Here is an 18,182-nt window from a genome sequence, read left to right on the forward strand (position 1 = left end):
GGTATCTACAGCTGCATCCATGGCGTGGCCATCGAGGAACGCCAGTCAGCTATGAACTCCCCCACGGCAACTATGAACAACACCCATTCCAACATCCTCCGCCTGCTTCGGACAGCCAAGAACATGGCCAACCTGTCAGGGGTCAATGGCTCACCACAGAGTGCCCTGGACTTTATCCGCCGTGAGTCATCGGTCTATGATATCTCTGAGCACCGCCGTAGCTTCACTCACTCAGACTGCAAGTCCTACAACAACCCCCCCTGTGAGGAGAACCTCTTTAGTGATTATATTAGTGAGGTGGAAAGGACCTTTGGCAACCTCCAGCTGAAGGACAGCAATGTGTATCAGGACCACTACCACCACCACCACCGCCCTCACAGCATTGGCAGCACCAGCTCCATCGACGGGCTTTATGACTGTGACAATCCACCCTTCAATGCCCAGTCACGGTCCATTGGGAAGAAACCCTTGGACCTGGGGTTACCCCCTGCCAAGCACAGCCAGTTGGGTGACCTTTATGGCAAGTTCTCCTTCAAGAGTGACCGCTATGGGGGCAGTGGGGCCCACGACGACCTGATCCGCTCAGATGTCTCTGACATTTCCACTCACACGGTCACCTATGGCAACATTGAAGGCAATGCAGCCAAGCGGCGGAAGCAGCAGTACAAGGACAGCCTGAAGAAGCGCCCGGCTTCCGCCAAGTCCCGGAGGGAGTTTGATGAGATAGAGCTGGCCTACCGCCGGCGTCTGCCCCGCTCACCCGACCACAAGCGCTACTTCAGGGACAAGGAAGGGCTACGGGACTTCTACCTAGACCAGTTTCGGGCAAAAGAGAACTCACCGCACTGGGAACATGTGGATCTGACGGATATCTACAAAGAACGGGGAGATGATTTTAAGCGTGACACAGGAGGAGGTGGAGGTGGATCCTGCACCAACAGGGCCCACCACAAGCACAGCTCAGGCGAGTTTGGTGGAGGCAACGAGCACAAGCATGGCGTTGTGAGTGGGGTCCCAGCACCGTGGGAGAAGAACCTGACCAATCTAGACTGGGAGGACCGGCCTGGGGCTAATTTCTGCCGTGGTTGCCCTTCTAAGCTGCACAACTACACGCCATCAGTGGTGGGGCAGAACTCCACCCGCCAGGCCTGCATCCGCTGTGAGGCCTGCAAGAAAGCAGGCAACTTGTATGACATCAGTGAGGACAACTCTCTCCAAGAGCTGGATCAGCCACCTGCCCCCGTGCCCATGGCCACCAGCGCCACTTCCTCCTCCAAATATCCTCAGAGCCCTTCCAATTCTGCCTCCAAGGTACAGAAGAAGAACCGCAACAAGCTCCGCCGGCAGCACTCCTATGACACTTTTGTGGACCTGCAGAAGGATGACTCAGCCCTGGCCCCCCGCAGCGTCAGCCTCAAGGACAAGGGCCGCTTTTTGGAGGGTAGCCCCTACGCCCACATGTTTGAGATGCCAGCCAGTGAGACCACCTTTGCCAACAACAAGTCCTCAGTGCCCGCCACCAGCTACCACCACCACAACAACCCCGGCAGCAGCGGGGGCTACATGCTCAGCAAGTCGCTCTACCCCGACCGGGTCACCCAAAACCCTTTCATCCCCACTTTTGGGGATGACCAATGCTTGCTCCACGGCAGCAAATCTTATTTCTTCAGGCAGCCTGTGGTGGCAGGAGGGCCCAAAGCCAGGCCAGACTTCCGAGCCATTGTCACCACCAACAAGCCGGTGGTCTCAGCCCTTCATGGGGCTGTGCCAGCCCGTTTCCAGAAGGACATCTGTATAGGGAACCAGTCCAACCCCTGTGTGCCTAACAACAAAAACCCCAGGGCTTTCAATGGCTCCAGCAACGGGCATGTTTATGAGAAACTCTCCAGTATTGAGTCTGACGTTTGAGTGAGAGGGGAAGAACGCGGGGAGGGACTGGGGGTGTATGTGGAGTGTGGGAGGGTGGGGTGGGATCAATCCCGTTGGCTACTCTCCTGGGTCATCCTTAGTTAGTGGGATACTGGAGTTCTGAGTAGTGCAGCACTGGTGACAAGTGCCACCTCTTTGGTTTCCCCTCTTCCTCCTCCTCTTTCCCACCCCTCCCCTTTTATCTTTTTTTCCATGTTCTCGCTCCTTCCATTCTCCTCCATTCCTGGCCATTGCACTTTACAGTGACGTTGGAGTTGGATATCCTTGCTCGTGATTTCAGGAAGTGGAGAAAAAGGCAGGGAAGGGGTGGATTGAGGGAGAGTGGCAGTGACTCTACTGTTTCACTTTTGCTGGCTCCTGGCAGAGAAAGGCATGTGCACACACACATGGCAGGAGAAGACAGCAGAAGCAGTGTAATGGACATGCAGGAAAATATGCTTGCTCAGGCAACTCTTCCTAAAACTGCCTAGCAAAGAGTAGTGTTTGTAGATGTGGAGAAAGGGAAGGGGGAATAACACAACTAACTTGACGATGCACTTATATGTTAGTTATACTGAGGTTCTCGTTACATTATTTTGTGAAGACTATGGGGGTTTAGGGCTGAAATATATATATATATATATATTTGCGTATATGCTGAGAGATTTTATGCTAAAATTTTGGATTGTCTGCTGGGGGTTGTGGGGGGAGGGAAAGAAGGCTTGTCTGCAGGTCTGGCTAATGGTTTCACTATGGCTATTACAGCCATTGAATCTGTGACAGACCAGTGGAAGAGATGTAAAGGAAGCAGGGTCTGAGTTTGGGAAAGCAGCCCTGGAGTCAGGGAGGCTTGCTGGGATCTCTGACAGAGGATGCTGGTTTGCACTGAAATGAGAGGAGTTTGGGGGAAGGGGCACAGGGTTGGTTCATTAGCTGTGAATTGCTTACTAATTGTGACATACTTCAAGGGTGGAAGCAGTGTGTAGTATGGGTTAGCCTATACGCGAGTATATACAATAACTTTATACTTGAAATATCTGTGGAGAAAGCAAAATGAACCCACAATCCTATAAAGTGTCTGGAAACAGACACAGTGGAACAGAACTAAAGAATAAGAAAAAGTGGGGAGTTTTGTCACTGTCACTTCAGGGGACAACAAGCCTGTTTTGGCATCTCCTTTCAGCAAGGAGGGCAGGGGAAAAAGGGTGTTTGTCCTTCTGTCCTCCCTACCCTTGGCCAGCAGGTTGGAACAAACAGAATAGGGTGTCCTCTGCCAATGGTGGCATGGTGCTGGAGAGGAAAAAAATGCCTTGAAAGGGTGTGTGTGGTGGTGGTGGTTCTGGTGGACTGTTTCAATGCCTCCTTGCACGTGTGGAAATGGGAGGAGTGTGTACGCACCCATGGGAAACACATATGTATATTTACTATTGAATGTACAGGGGAAGTACACAGCTTGTCTTCCTGGGAAAGGGTGTGCTTGAATAAATGCCAGAGAGCACAGAAACATGTGCTGAGGGCTGAAGACAAGAATGTGCAAGGCTGAGATGTGTGTGTACATGTACGTGTGCCTCTGTGTGCAAGAGAGAGAGATACTAGCACAGGTGCAAAGCTGGAATAGCCTAGGGTTTCCCATCCCTGCAGTTGTAGTGACAGCTTTCCTGGTGCACCTAGTATCGATAAAAGTGGGGTTTTTTTTCCATTGTTTCATTTTAGATGCAAGTTAAACTAAAGTGAAGGGAGCAATGGTAGAAGTGAGAAGCTTTCCCCTTTCATATGTCTTCTTTCCCCTGAGGTGGGTGTGTGGGCCAACCTTTACTGTCCTGAGAGATATGGCAAAGTCTCTCCTGCTTATCCTGGGTCTGTGACAGTGTCTTGATGACTGTGGCTCACCAGGGGAAGGGTTGAGAGAGCCCTGTGCTGAGGGCATGGGGACACTGCTGGGGACTGACTCTGGAAGGAGATGGCAGCCCCATCTTTATAAGCCACATTTCTTGGAGCTGAAAGCCACCTCTCACATTCCTCACCACACCCTGGTTGATTTTATCTTTCTCTTTTTAAGCCAACAGAAGGCCTTTTATTTATTTACCTATTTATTTTATTTATTTTTTAAAGCTGGGGTGGGGGGAGGGTGGGAGTTGCCTGTAAAAACAAAGAATGTGAGGAGAGGGTGAGCAGGGTTGGTGAGGGGAATTATTTTCTTACATTTCACTGAGGAAATTAAGGAGGGAAGATGGGGAGAGTCTTTGTAATGCCACCCCTTAGTCTTCAGGGTAAGGGAGCTTCTTACTCTTTCCTTCTTATCTCATTACAAGGACAAAAAGGAAAAGAAAAAAAAAAAAAAAAAAAAAAGAAACCAAACAAATTAACAGAGCGATCTGCAATCCAGAACACATAGCAGCTTGTCAGATGCCTCTGACAGCGGCCACTGAGAAGACGTTCCTTTCATTTGTAAATATTTCTTTTTTATTGCGTTTTTGTATAAATTGGTGTTTCTCTTCTCGTGATATTCAGGTCGTGGGGTGGGAGGGATGGGAAGTTTGTTTCCGTTCTGTTTGTTTTTTACAACTTTTCAGGCTGTGTTTTTGGAAGCGGTTTACGCGGGTCGAGGCCGTATGAATGAGGAAGAGAGAGAGAGAGAGAGAGAGAGAGAACGAGAAACCCATGTGTGTTGTGTTCCCCTGAGGCCCCCCGTATTGCCCTGTCACCTTTATCTTCATGAATGGAAGACGCCGGAACGTCACTTCAAGCCTTGCCAGCAGGGTTTCATGTTTTGATGGGAACACCCCCAATTCCTTTTTGCATATAAACTCTCTGTACCAGCATCTCTCTGTGGAGTTTGGGCCTCAAGGCACTACGCTGTCTTGATAGTGGTGGGGTGAACCATCAAGTTGGCTGCTCAGGTTGGACCATCACTTTGACATTAAGAGACTTCTCCAATGCTACTTTGGTTTAGAAATCTTGGACCTGGGAAAGCTCGTGATAATTTCTGGTATTTCCTAAGGGCTTGGGGGGCAGCTTGACAGCTGGAGAGGGCAGCTAATCTCTTTGGTGGTTATCTCAGTACTTTTCCGTCCCTCCCCACCTGGAACGAGGAAACCTGGAGGGTGGCTCTGCAGGGAAATTAAGACGAAAACAAACCAAAAAGAAGTTAATGGAACTTTTTTCAAATCTCTTCTTAAAGGTTCTGATTTTTGTGTTCCGGGGTGAAAGTTGGTTCGTATTTTCTCTGAACTGGTCTGTCCCTTGTTCCACTGATTGGCAAATGATAGTTTGCCAAAATCATTATCTAGTGTTGATACTGTTGTAGCACTGTTAACACTCTGAGTGCTCTGCAAATATTAACTGTGCCACAAACCACTCAAATGAATGCTCTAGGGCAACCAGAAAAGAACTGGAAATTCTGGACTGAACCACTGGTCTAACCACAGGAGCCTGGTATTTTGCCTTCTCCCATAATAGATTAGGCCACGTGTCCATCAGGTTAATCCTTTCTCCTATAAGCGATCTTTTCTGGTTGCTTTGTTTTATTTTAGTTCTGACAGGTCAACAAGTTTTGGGACAGAGATGAAGGGGAGGGGGTGGGAGGTGGGAGGGCATAATTCATAATCCAGAAAATAAATCAATGATGTTATTAAACTCTGATTATATATTTAGAATTTTAGATTTGGTGTATTTTCATTCTAAGTATTCAAGTGAATCAATCAGGTAATGTTAGCAGCAGGTGTTGCCTATACTAGAAAACCACCACTGTGCTGTTTATTACCTGTCCAGAAAAGAACGGGATTTCATACCAGAGCCTGACAAAACTCCACATCCCCTCCCTTGCCATTTCTCTCTCTCTCCTGTAGGAACACCAGAATTTTCTGGGGCAGTGGCTGGGAACATTTCCCCTTTCTGAAAGTTTCTGCACACAAGAATACCAAGCAAAAACCATTGTGTCCTCTACAGTTTGGTGACCTCTACTGTACATAATTGCAGCCAGCCTCCGGGGAAAGATTAGGCGCCTTTGGCAATGTTTCTGACATTTGTCTCCTCACTCTAGCCCCAGGCATGTCTCTCTGAGAGGTATTTTCATGTGCCATGATCTTCTGAAGTGGTACTGAAGTATGTACTCAGCTGAAGGAGGATATGTATGAAGGAGATGGAGGGAATATTCAAAAAATATCAGAGATGTGCCATGCACAGTGGAAAGCAGCTGGCAGGTAGAACTTGCAGCTGTGGATCACATCATAAACCTTCTTGGAGTATTCACACTAGCTTTATACTGTAGTGCAACACAACACAGGCTGGTGCAGCAGTTCTCTGTCTCCCATCACTCCTCCCAGTGAGGGCAGTGTCAGAACTTGCCGTGTCACATCAGAAACAGGAAAGAAAAGCTGCAGTCAGGACTTGTCAGTTGAGACAGTGAAGCACACTGGCCCCATCTCCTCAGCAAAAAACCATCCTGTTCTCTCTGAAATCCAGCATATGTTGTCAGAACTCTCCAGGCAAGAACCCTAGTGGGTTCAAAATGCTCAGCAATATGCAAGTATGAACTTTGCCCTTTAGGGAATTGATATTTCAATTTCCAGTGCATGGTGGGAGGAAGGTTCCTTTGTTATGTCCTGAAGGACTTGGTGGAAGAGTTAAGAGTTGCCAGGATGGGCCTCTTTGTTTCTGACTTTGCAGCAATGCATGCTGATGTTGAACTCCTCACTCCAAGAAGACACTAACATCCATCTTGAATAAAGCCCCTTTTACCTTCAAATCAGGGTTGTTTCTCACAGCATCATTGCCAGCAAAAGAGAGAGGGGGAGACAGAGAATGAATATGATGGTGGTGACAGGTTAGAGTGATCAGAGATACCTCAGGGATCTTTATAGGCAAGTCTTTGCTTTAGAGCTTTCTATCAAATGTGGCATATCCTCCCACCTCCATTGCTTATCAACAGATGGAAGCAAGCCTGGGAACACAGCCAATGATCAGACTTAGGCCTTTCACACATCCTCCACTCCAGTCAAGCAACCTTTGATGAGCCCTTCCCATGGAGAAGGGTGGGAGGTTGCATTTCCCCACATATTTATGGTTGCCAAGAAGAAAAGAAAAAGGAGAGGGGATAAAGATGAGGAGTGTTGAAGGGACTTTGTGCTGACTCTGCACCATTGCTCTAAGGAATTACACTTCACCCTGTCTGCTTAATGCAAGCTGGCAAAGAGTAGGGTCCAATTATGCTGCCTCTCCTTGGTGTGTGCCTGGCTCACCACAGGAGCCCTTGGCAGCCATGTGCAAGAAAGGAACTGGATTACTGGCAACAAATGGGGACGGACTCTATGCCACGATCCCCGTCTGCACCCACTCTTTCCCATAAGTGCTTCCCTGCTGCTGAACACACCTGGCGTGTCCACCTGGAACACACCTACCATGCTGCTGGATGCTGCAGGGCACATTGAGATAGTAACTAGTGGGACCTGATTGTTGTCCCCACAAGGGCTTATTTTCAATTTGCAGCCAAATAGATTTCCAAGCCATAGACCCTCGCTGCATTCACCCACCTACACTTTCCTGTGGCTCCCTCCCTCCTCCCCTGTCAAAGGCAAACTGGGGCGCTGACTTTCTCACTGGCAATATGAATACTATTGCTTCATCTTCACCATGGGCTCTCTGGACCTCCCTGTGGCTGACTGCAGACAGACCTGAGTGTCTGCCTTTAGAATGGCAACAACAGCAACAACAAAACCCACTTTGCAATTGGCTTTGAATTCTTTCTTCATTTCTTCAGCATCCCCAAATTCCTTTCCTAGCCATGCCATTTGAGTGAATTCTGGCACCCTTCTGTCATTGCTGACAACAAAACTGACACGGCATGAATCTGCTTGTGTATAGAATAAGGCAATGAAGCCGTAATACAGAGAGCAGGACTCATGTCTGCCAATGCCAAGGGTACAGTCGCCTGGGTGCTGATGTAAAGGAGGATCTCTGTGATGCGTTACAGATCTCTTAACCTGCTGGCCTCCTGCCGTTAAAGGTTCACAGCAAGCACCGATATACACTCCAACAGGTCAGAAAAATATTCCACACTGTGGAACGGGGTTCCTCTGGGTACAGGCACACACATGAGACACACTGGGGAAGTGAAACACACATGTACAAACCTGACACAGCAGGAAGCTGTGAGGCTTGCGTGCCTGCACGCACGCACACACACAGAGACACACACAGTACATTGCAGTACGCTTAATGACTCTGTCCCACAATGCATTTTTGCCAAGTAGGAACAACGTGACCTTTCCTAATGTTCTGCTGGTAGATATTTAATTTATGTATTCATTTTGTGACTTTTACATCATCTGCTTTCTTGACTGCAGCATTACTGTGTAAATATGTGTGTATATATGTACAGAGACTAACTCAAGCAATTATATTCAGGTTGGGAAAAGGGTGGGTTTTATATCTGTACAGTATTTCCTTATTAAATAATGGCATGGGGGGGCTGGGAAAGTTAACTTCTAAATTGTGGTTTTATTGGTCTGTGGTGTTTGAAGTTGTTTCAGTGGTTGCTTTTGCTGGTTCGGAAAGTTTATCTGGATGTTATATGTGTGTGCCAAGAAAGGGTCCCCAAACAGGGGAGGTTTGGGATTGGTAAGGGGTGGTGGGTAGCAGAGGGTGTTAATAATTTCCTGTAATAAAAGCCGTGTTGATTGCTAGGGACTGTTTGTGTGAGGCACAGGGCTGTTTCCTTCTCTATGTGCTTTGCTCTTTGATGATTTTCTCTTCCCTGGTCCCCATTGTCTTCTCCCTGGGACGTCAGCAGAGTACATTTGTTACTGTGGATTACAGGGATCTCTCTCTGGGCCTTTATCTCCTGACCAGCTCTTCCATCTCCCTCTTTTTGTGGCCTTCCCAGTACCAGTGTGGGAGTCGGCGGCATAGTCTCAGACCCTCTGTGCCATTCTTGTCTACTTTGCTTCCTCTCCTTTAGACCCTCTTTCTCCATCCTCTAAGCAGAAACTCATTTTCAGGTGTTTTGATCTCCCCAGCAGTTTACTGTCTCATCTCCCTGGCCTCCTATCTACTTATTTCCCATCTTACTCACACTAGTTCTTCAATTTCATCTCTACGCCTCTTCCCTCAGAATGACTTACGCTGGCTGTTTGCCCACTCTGCTCCTCTTATTACTGTCTTGTTGCTCTGTTGTCTTCATCAAACTGTGCAATGCTGTGCAGAAAATGAGTGAAAGGCAGGCCTCTACTTCTCTTCTCCTGGAAAATTCTAGCATTGACCAGATTTTTAGATCATACTTGGTAGCCTTTTTTGACTTCTGCGTCACTTTCACGGAGGTGATCTGCTCTTGCCCACTCATCAATGGGCAAGAAATAAGGAATGATCAGTCTGGCAAATTAGCCAGTGCAAGGAAGCAGCGAAATTGTCTTTTCTGAGAAAGTCAAGAGAAAGAACATCTTTTTCATCCTTGGTGTTTGACTGATGAATTTAAAGCAGGGGCAGATACAGTTTTTATCCACTCTAGGTTGACTTGCATCAGGGTTGGCAGAGTTTCTTTGCTTTTATTCTATGTGGATAAGGCAAAGCTGCTGGAGAGAAGTATGCTGTCTTTTAGAAGCACAGGGCTAGCTTCCTTTACTGCCTAAAGGCCATTGGCTTGTAAACACCTACATGATGTTCTGTTGTGTTGCAAACCTGGGAGTGAATGCCTGGTAGTACTTGGTCCCTTTCTGTCTGACAAGTCATTATAAGCTGTGCTAGGCACTAGCTGCCTAGGGTTTGTGGTCTAGTGTCAAGTCAGTAAGGGAGAAGAGTGGCAGGGTCTGACATGGTGGATAAGCAAAGACAGAGCCAGTGCAAAACTGATGGGGGCTCTAGGCAGATGCTAAGACACCTCCCTCCTTCCCTTTTGGACAACTTGCATTGCTCCTTAATGAACCCATCAACCTACCATCCTCCACAGCCATGGCACTGGCTGCTCATCCCTGAAGACATCTGGGTCTGCTGGTAACAGCCTGAGAAACACAGTGTGCACGTGTGTTGCCATGTGCCATGGTCTTTGAAGGTTTGAGTTGTACTGTATGAAAGCATATGGGCAGTGCAGGGAGCAATGGAAGGGGTCAGCATGGCTAGAAGTTATCTAGAGCAGCAGTCTTCCCACAGCTGCAGCTAACTCTTGCTCAACCTGCCATTGCAGGCCTGCATCTATGACTTCTGGGTGGGAGAAACCACTACAGCCACATGGGAATGGAGCTCTGCTCAAAGGCATGAGCAGGGTAGACATCCCTCTCATGTACCTTAGCTATGACCTTGACATGGCTGTCCCAGAGTGGTCCACAGTGGCCTGTGTATTTGTGAATACCTGGGTGCAGATACATGTTAGTGTGGGAGGAGGTGTATGTGCATTTGAGTGACTCCTGGCAGAACTCCAAAAATAAGTGAAGTTGGAAACTGCTGGCCCATTTGGTGTTACCCCAAAGATGTGGGCATTGTACTCCTTGGGAGCAGATGCCGTAGATTAGCTTTTGGCCAAAATAGTGAGTTACCTTTTCAGCATTACCAGCGTCCTTACTGTGTTTCCTTTGCTTATTCAATGTGCCATAAGCACAACATACAGGCAACATTTCAGGGTGTCCAGAGAGAACATGTCTCTCACACGAGACTTCTATCTAGGCCCATGGGCACTGGCTGCTAAGTCCCATCTCAGCTGGGGAAAGATTGCACCTGTCCCTGAACAGTCAAAACCAGTTAAGGGGCGAGATGAAAGTTTTGTGCTTTCTCCCTCTGCTTTCCTTCCAGGACTTGAAACCAGATCCATTGACACAGGCAGCTAAACTGTGACATTCAAGGACCTTTTGAAACAGCTGCTTAGGGGTTTCAGATGCCTAGAATGCCTTTTATGGATTCTTTTCTTTGGGTGGGCCTCTTCCTGCAATGCATTTTGCCAGGATTCATCTCCCAGGAACTCACCGTGCCTGAAAATAGCTTAAAGGGGTTCCCTCTGCTTGGGATCACCATGTGTATGTTGCATGCCTGTTGCTACTTGTCTGTATTTCTTGCACGTGTCTACTTGTGGGGAGCAGGGGTGGGCTCATATTGGTATGTGTATTTATGCAGCCTGCACACATTTGTACACGTGGTGCCATAGTCTGTATGTGTGCTGAGGTGTTTGTACGCATGTGTTTGAGCGGAGAGAAAAGTCTTTGAAGCTGTATGCTGCTAAAGCCAGGTGATAAGTACCTGTAGGTACCTTGGCAGCCCTGTTGTTGCTCTTGCTTACCTGGTAAGCCCTGGCATGGCTGCTTTGTTTGGACTCTGGGGGACCAGCTCTGAATCAATGACAAGGCTGGGACACAGGCTTCTCCTGGAGATGGTTTGAATACAGCACCAGAAACCCATTCCATGCGTTCATTCACTTCTGTGCTGAATCTGCTGTGCCATATTTACAAACCATTGGGTGACACTCATTGCCTAGTTTGGCCTTAACTAGTAGGTGGAGCAGGAAGACAATAGCGCACTGATTGTTAAGATCTTTTGGGAGAGATCTGGTCAATCTGTCCTGTGATTAAAACAAGAGGCTCTCTTGCTTTTCTTTTCACTGCCTCCTAGGGCAATGCAAGCACCAAAATTCCACTTGCAAGCAAGCACTAGCCTGTCCTTCCTTGCTCCTGTGTGAGATAGACACTGGCAAAAGCTGAGCTGTGGTGCATTGATCTCTTATTCCTGCTATTTGGAAGAACCTCACCATTGTTGCTTGGAGCTGGGTACAGAGCTTGCAAATCCCAAGCTTTGGAGTGGTCCAGTGTCTTCAGAGGGATTAGTAAAAGGGAGGTCAGGGAGAGATCAGTCAGGGGTGGGAGGGAGTGAACTTTCTGCAGCTGTTCTCCATCCCATTCATTTCCGGGAGAGATCATTACACTGTTAGCACCAGAGAGGATGACCTGCTGGGAAGGCCTTACAGTGCCAACCAGCACAGCACTTTAACTGGGCAAACTGCTGAACAAGACACTGATGTTGTCTATCAGTAGCCAGAAAAGACAATCAGGACCTGATGAAGAGATGCCATGACTAGTCAGATAAGGAAGGAGCAACACTTGGGGGCTAGGGCCCTCATCATCTATACCAAGTCTGCTTAACCAGCCCTTTAGTGCTGATGTCACTGGACCTGTTTGATCGTTTCTTTTTATTTATATATATATAAAATGTAACAGAATAATCTGTGGCCTCCAGTGACAACTCCTATCAGACCACATCCATCCACCTCCTCTGCTTTCTTCCATGTTCAGCTGCTCTTTCCTTTCCATCAAATTGTATCCTGTGCTCTGCCAGGCTTGTCTTTTATGGAAGAGAAGATATATGTGTGTGAGTGCGTGTACACATGTGTGTGTATTTTAAGTATTATTACTATTATCAACATGCTAGACACCTAAAAGCTCCTAGCCAGCTGGAGCCTTCAAGAGGTGCTGTAGGAAATGACCTTCCCACTAGACAGCAGCTAGTGAGGAGGTTAGCACAGAAAGCTGCTAGCTTTGGAGGCCTCTTTGCCTGTCTGGTTGCTTTTCTTATATTTGGAGCAGGCTCTCTCTCACATGTGTTCAGAAATGCAGCAAACTGCTCTTTTTAGCTCTGCATTTTCAAAATTTCTAACATGGGGGAAAAATGTTTGTTGATTTAGTTTGTTTGTTTGTTTGTTTATACAGTCCTTTTAGTGGGAGCAGGGAGGTGTTTTCAGCAATACAACTTTCCGAGACCTCAGTTCTGTGCAGTTACTGTTTGTACGGTTTAGCTGTGTTTGGGGTCTTTCCTTTGTATGTGTTTTTCCTGAATGGCAGGGCTATCTTGAAACGTCTCTTTGCCAGTGACCAAAGCACCATCTGTAACTGGAGGCAAGGGCTAGTATATAGAGGAGGCAGCAGCCTTTTGGGAAGTAGCTTTCCACCGACTTCTCTGCGAAGTCACAGAAAGCAAACTATTTAACTGTTGCACTGGTGGGTTTTGGGGTTGGTTTTTTTGGTACTCCCCCTCTTTTCCTTCCTTTTTTTTTTTGTTTCTCTCTTTTTTCCCTGTAAAAAAAAAAAAAAAAAAGTTTCTCCAGCAAGTTTTGGCCGTTGCCCCAAAGGCTTCTGTGAGGTGGGTAGGAGGCAGGGAAGGGTGTCTGACCCCTGGGTCCTGCCTTCCTGAAGCCATGCAGGATTGCCTGGGAGAGGAAGGAGAAAGGTCCTTTTTGGCAGTTTCCATGGCCATTCGTGGGACAGGGACCCTGTGGCTGCTGAGGGACCTGACCCAAAGAGAATGAGCATCCTCAGGAGATCTCCTCTGGCTTATGCAGATCATGGATCAGGCTGGAGGACAAGCAGGGGAAGATGGCTCACTGACCCTTGCTCTGCCCTTCCCATGCTGGAGCAGGAGCAGGGCACATTGGTTCGCAACAGGGACAAATGAATGACCCTAAACAGGCCAGAGGGGTTCAGCCTTGCCTCTCCTGAGCTATTTGCCAATGAGTAGGGCTGACCCTCGACTCTGACAATGTCATTCAAGGCTGAGCAGAGCCTCACAGACCATGAAGTAGGGGTTAAAGGTGGTGCATGGGTATCTGGCCAGCTCTTAATGTCATGACACACAAGGGAAAGCCCAATACCTTCATCCTTTGGCACTTGGAAGTGGCTGAGAGTAGTAGTGGAGGACTCTCATGTCTACTAGGGTTGGGGCAGGTAGCATCTCTAGAGCTGGCACAGGTCAGCTTCAGCTGTATTTGCTTTCTAACTAATGTACATTTACTTTGAAGAGCATGTTTGATGGGCTCAATCTATCAACCAAAAGAAAAAGAAATACTCACCTCTCGTGCAAGTCTTCTACTGCCCAACACTGCTACCTCCTCTTCTCTTGAGCTGTTGGTATCTTGTGGTGAACCTGGCCACCCATCAGGCTGTTGCACACAGCAGATATATCCTATCTGCTTCTGAAACCATCTTTGCCTAAATTTTGCCTCCTCATCATTCCCTTTATGCACACACACACACGTGCCCACCTCCAGCCACTCCACTGGTGAAAATCAGAGCCACAGAGACATGAGTGCCAAACGACTTTTTATTTCTCAAGTAAATGATAAAAAAGTTTTGTTCTTTTTCTTTTTTTTTTTTTTTACATATGCAAATGTAAACGGGAACTGACAGTGAATTGGTGGTGGCGAGAGGAAATGGGATGTTTTGTAACCCTAGCTGCAGTAAAAAAAAAATAAAAATAAAAATACATTAAAAATATTTAAAAAACACAAAAAAGAAAAAAAAAACCTTGAACTATTTTGGAAATATTGTGAATAATTTTTTGATATAAAACCTAATTTTTATGTAGCATGAAAACCACCAAAATAAAATGATCAAGAATAAAAGCTGTGCAGAGGGTGTTTTTGTTTAGTTGTTGAGGAAAAAGAAGGAACAGAGAAGCAGTGATGTATGAGAGAGGGATGCTATTGCCATGGCTTTTACTGTGAGTTTTACAATACATTATGTTTTTCTTCAGTCTCGGTAACTAGAGTCTTGTGATTATGTTAAAAAAAAAAAAAAAGGAAAATAACACAACTCATTTTCATCTTCTACGAAAAGATGTTTTTATCTCTGATTGCTGTGGAGAAAAGCTTGAAAATAAGAACAAAATTAATCCCAAAGATTCAAAAAATAAAAGGCAAACTGAAAATGGCCATGAATTGCTTTTAAACGATAACAGCTATCATGAATTTTTTCTACCTGATTTATGATTTTTGAGTAATTGAAGTTGCAGTATAGGGGAGGCAGGTGTGAAGGAGGTAAGACATTAACAAAGGGCTGACAAAGTTCTGTGTTTTGTTATGTGAGGCACAGGAGTTAAACCAGGGTCTCTTCATATTTCCTCATGAGTAAGGGAACAAGGTAGTGTCCTTTTGCAGGGTATATTGGCATCACTCTTCCTTAAAAAAAAAAAACAAACAGAAAGAAAGAAAGAAAGAAAGAAAGAAAGAAAATTACAGGTTTCTTAAAGGAAGCAGACTGCCTCTCCCAGTTTCAGACAAAATATCCTCTCAGCACTCCAGACCCTCTGGAGAGATGGTGATTCTCTGCTCCCCCGAAGGAAGTGGGGTTTCATTGCTCTTTGCTTCTTTTGGGGGCTCTGACTTTAGGTGCTGGAGCACTAAATTGCCTTTGAGGAGGTGGTAGCACCCGACCCACCCTGCTGTGGATCAAGGTGTTCCTCCTTTGAATTGTCAGAGGAAAGGAGATGCTTATTTCTGGAGTGTCCCAGGGAAGCTGGTAGGTTGCTCTGTCCATTCTGTCTTGAAAATATTCCTTGTGCCTGAGTGAATCAGACCTCCTACATATGAACTTCATCTTTCCTCCCTCATGCTCTCATCTCCCACACAATCATTAAAACGCTGTCCCATCAGCTAGCAGGGGACTTTCTCTGTTGCTCCTGTCCTTGCCATCTGAGCGTCTTCTACATCATAGGCTGAAAGGGAGGTGACAGATAGCACACTATGTAGTTTGAAGTATGGGTTCAGCACTGACTGAGAAGAATGAAAATCAGTAAAGACTCAATATCAGCCTACACTACTTCTCTGACAGTGTGCAGAGAAAGTCACCTGGGTCAGAGTCTTATCTTCTGCTCAAGTCAGGATAGGCTTGGGTACAGTAGACAGGGAGGACCAGGAGGCAGCGGTGGTGTAGACCAACTTGACTGGTGGGTTCTTGAATTCTGACCACCAGATACAGGTATGAAAGAAGATCCATGGGAACATTACCTCTTGGTTGAGGAAAGAGAGACGGGGTCCTTTTAGCATAGGAGAGTCCAAATCTTGAAGCAACTTCTTGGCTTATCCAGGTCTGAGTTAGCCTGTCTCTGGCTGTTGCCAATCTCTAAACAATGCACTATCTATTATTGCTTTTTGATTCCTACAGGAAAGCAGAGAGTGACTTTCCTCTGCCTTGTAAAGCTTTTGCCATTATTAATTACAAATCCATGTTGTTCCTCCAGTGAGTATCTGGCTATTTATCCTTCTTCCCACTTGCTCTGTCTCCTAGTTCCATTGTCTTGCCATCAAGTCTTGACAGCAAGATTGTCTTGCTGTGAGGAACAGTATTTCTCTGTGGCCTCCTGTCCTTGCATGTTAAGAAAAGGGGCCCTTTCTCTCCTATGGGAGGAAGCTAGTACTGTTGTGTGTCCTTCAATGAACCATGAGGGCTGCAAATTCACTACATGCAGCTTAGGGGCATTGCTTACCTTTCTTTCCTCCAGTGACTTGGACATTCCAGTTCCCTTCCTTACAAAGAACATGGTATCTCACATCTGTGACCACTGTGGACTAGGTCTGTGTTTGTGTTACCAGTTGGCATTTGCTCACTCAAGACAATAAGGAGAATCACAAAGAGCCTCTTATCTTTAGCCTGGACAATCATCCTGTGACTGGTGCTCTACCAGCAGCTTCCTATTTATATGTGACTCTTTAGCAGAGTCAAGGATCATAGCAGTAGCAGCAAGATAGGGTAGGAAAAGTCATCAGGGAGAGGGTGATATGGGGGTGGCCATGTAATGCAGTGCTGCTCTCACTACTGTGACTTTATGACTCCCAGGTATTCTTGTCTCCTCCACCATTCTCTTCCCTGGGCAGCAGGTTGCCCCATGGAGGATGTGAGGCAGGGGACAGTGCAAGGGTCTGAGCATATGCAGGGACCTCAGCTTCGGTGCTGAAATTGCACAGTGCACATCAGAGCCCAGGCTGCTGACGTGGTAGCACAAGTGCTGCCTCTGGCAGCAGGCAAAGAAAAGTCACAATTGAAACCTCAGCTCTGGGGGCTTTACCTTTCATCAGGAGATGTCTGCAGAGGAGTGAATGTAGTCAAGAAGAACAGATACCCTTGCTGCACAGGATGTTAGGAGGAGGAAAATCATGGCCTGGAAATATGGGTCTGGGTGGAGTACATTTTGAAAACAACTCCCTGGAAGTAGAGGGGAACAGAGCTAAAGCAGAAACTCAGCAAATGCTCTGAAAATTCAGATTTGCAAGCATAATGTCTCAAACTGGGGCTTTGGCCATGCTTTACGCTATCTGGAAGTTTAGCCAGAAGCAAATCTTCTACTCCTACTCCATCCTCTGCACTTACTCACCTTCCCTTCCCTGGAGTGAAGGGGCAGGCTCATCTGCCATCATAGCAGATCATAGCCATCATGCCTCATCATAGCCAGAGGGATCTAACAATGAAGTGGAACAGCTTGCATTTTGCCCACCTTGTCTCTGCACTTCAGTGCTCAGATCTTTCAAGGTAGACATTCAACCAGGCCAGAGCAAGGGCAGAAGTCCTTCCAGTACATGTGTACAGCAAGGGCAGGAGTCTGGGGGTTTTGAGCACACAAGCCCTAGATGCTCTCCTTGAAACATCTCTGTGTCTTTGTTAACGTGAATGCCACTGGGTTGGTTTGCCCTCACAGATGGTTTGCATGGTGCATCAGGAAGCCAAGATTCTGTCAGTGAAGAAGGGCTATTCAATATGGCTTTTTGACATTTGAACAAGGTACTAGGATTGCAGTTACAGAACAAGGCATTTGCAAAGATGAATACCCCCTACCTAGGGGATATTAGCTGACTTCACTTCTTGGAGCAAACAACTGCAGGGCTTTGACCTCCCACACATAGGGACTTTCCCAAGTGATACAAGCACTTCCACCACCTCTTACGACCCTTGTCTGCACACAGATGCTCCCTTTTCAGCTCTGGGAGCTTAACTTCGCTGTGCTAGGATACAGATGGAAGCACCCCTTTTGTTACCAAAGAGAGCTAGCTGTAATGAACCAGCCCCTTCTCCCAGCTTTGCAGCTTCATATTGCTTAGAGACTAACTGCTCAGATGTTCTCTTTGCTCCTCAAGCCACTTTTGGTCTCTCCCTGTGCTGCAGTGGCAGCCCAGTTTGCTGTCCCTGCTGACCTTCCCCTTCTCTATATGCAGAGAGTAAGGGCTTTGTGGCTGCTTTCTTATCTGAGGCATTAGATTAAAACTGGAGAAGCATGACGTTTTGGACCTGCCTCTGTGGCTCTCTGATTAGTTATCCTCACTGAGGAGGCAAGAGACCAAGGCCTGCCAGCCGCAAGGTTAGGCTTTGGGTAAGCAATCACCCTTCAGCTGCAGGTTGCTGCTGCGCTGTTAGCAGATGGGATGTGCACTGGAATGCTAAGTGACTTACACCATGCACTCACCACTCTTTCATGACTGGTGTGTAGACTTGCATCTAGCAGAAAAGAAGAGATTGGTTTTCTCCTTGTCTATTTCCTCT

General features: G+C 46.9%; 1 protein-coding gene across 2 annotated transcripts in view; it reads left to right on the plus strand.

The window, feature by feature from the left end:
- The window catches only part of GRIN2B (glutamate ionotropic receptor NMDA type subunit 2B), a 262,368-nt gene that overhangs the window by 222,639 nt on the left and 21,547 nt on the right, over window positions 1-18,182 (plus strand). For both annotated transcript variants that reach the window (XM_080393094.1, XM_080393095.1), the window contains one exon: window positions 1-18,182. This exon is cut by the window's right edge and continues 21,547 nt beyond it. In XM_080393094.1, the coding sequence (XP_080249220.1) occupies window positions 1-1,908 (1,908 nt within the window). In that variant the 3' untranslated portion in view covers window positions 1,909-18,182.

This window comes from Falco punctatus (genome assembly GCF_963210335.1).
Source record: "Falco punctatus genome assembly, chromosome: 6".
Lineage (NCBI taxonomy): Eukaryota > Metazoa > Chordata > Aves > Falconiformes > Falconidae > Falco > Falco punctatus.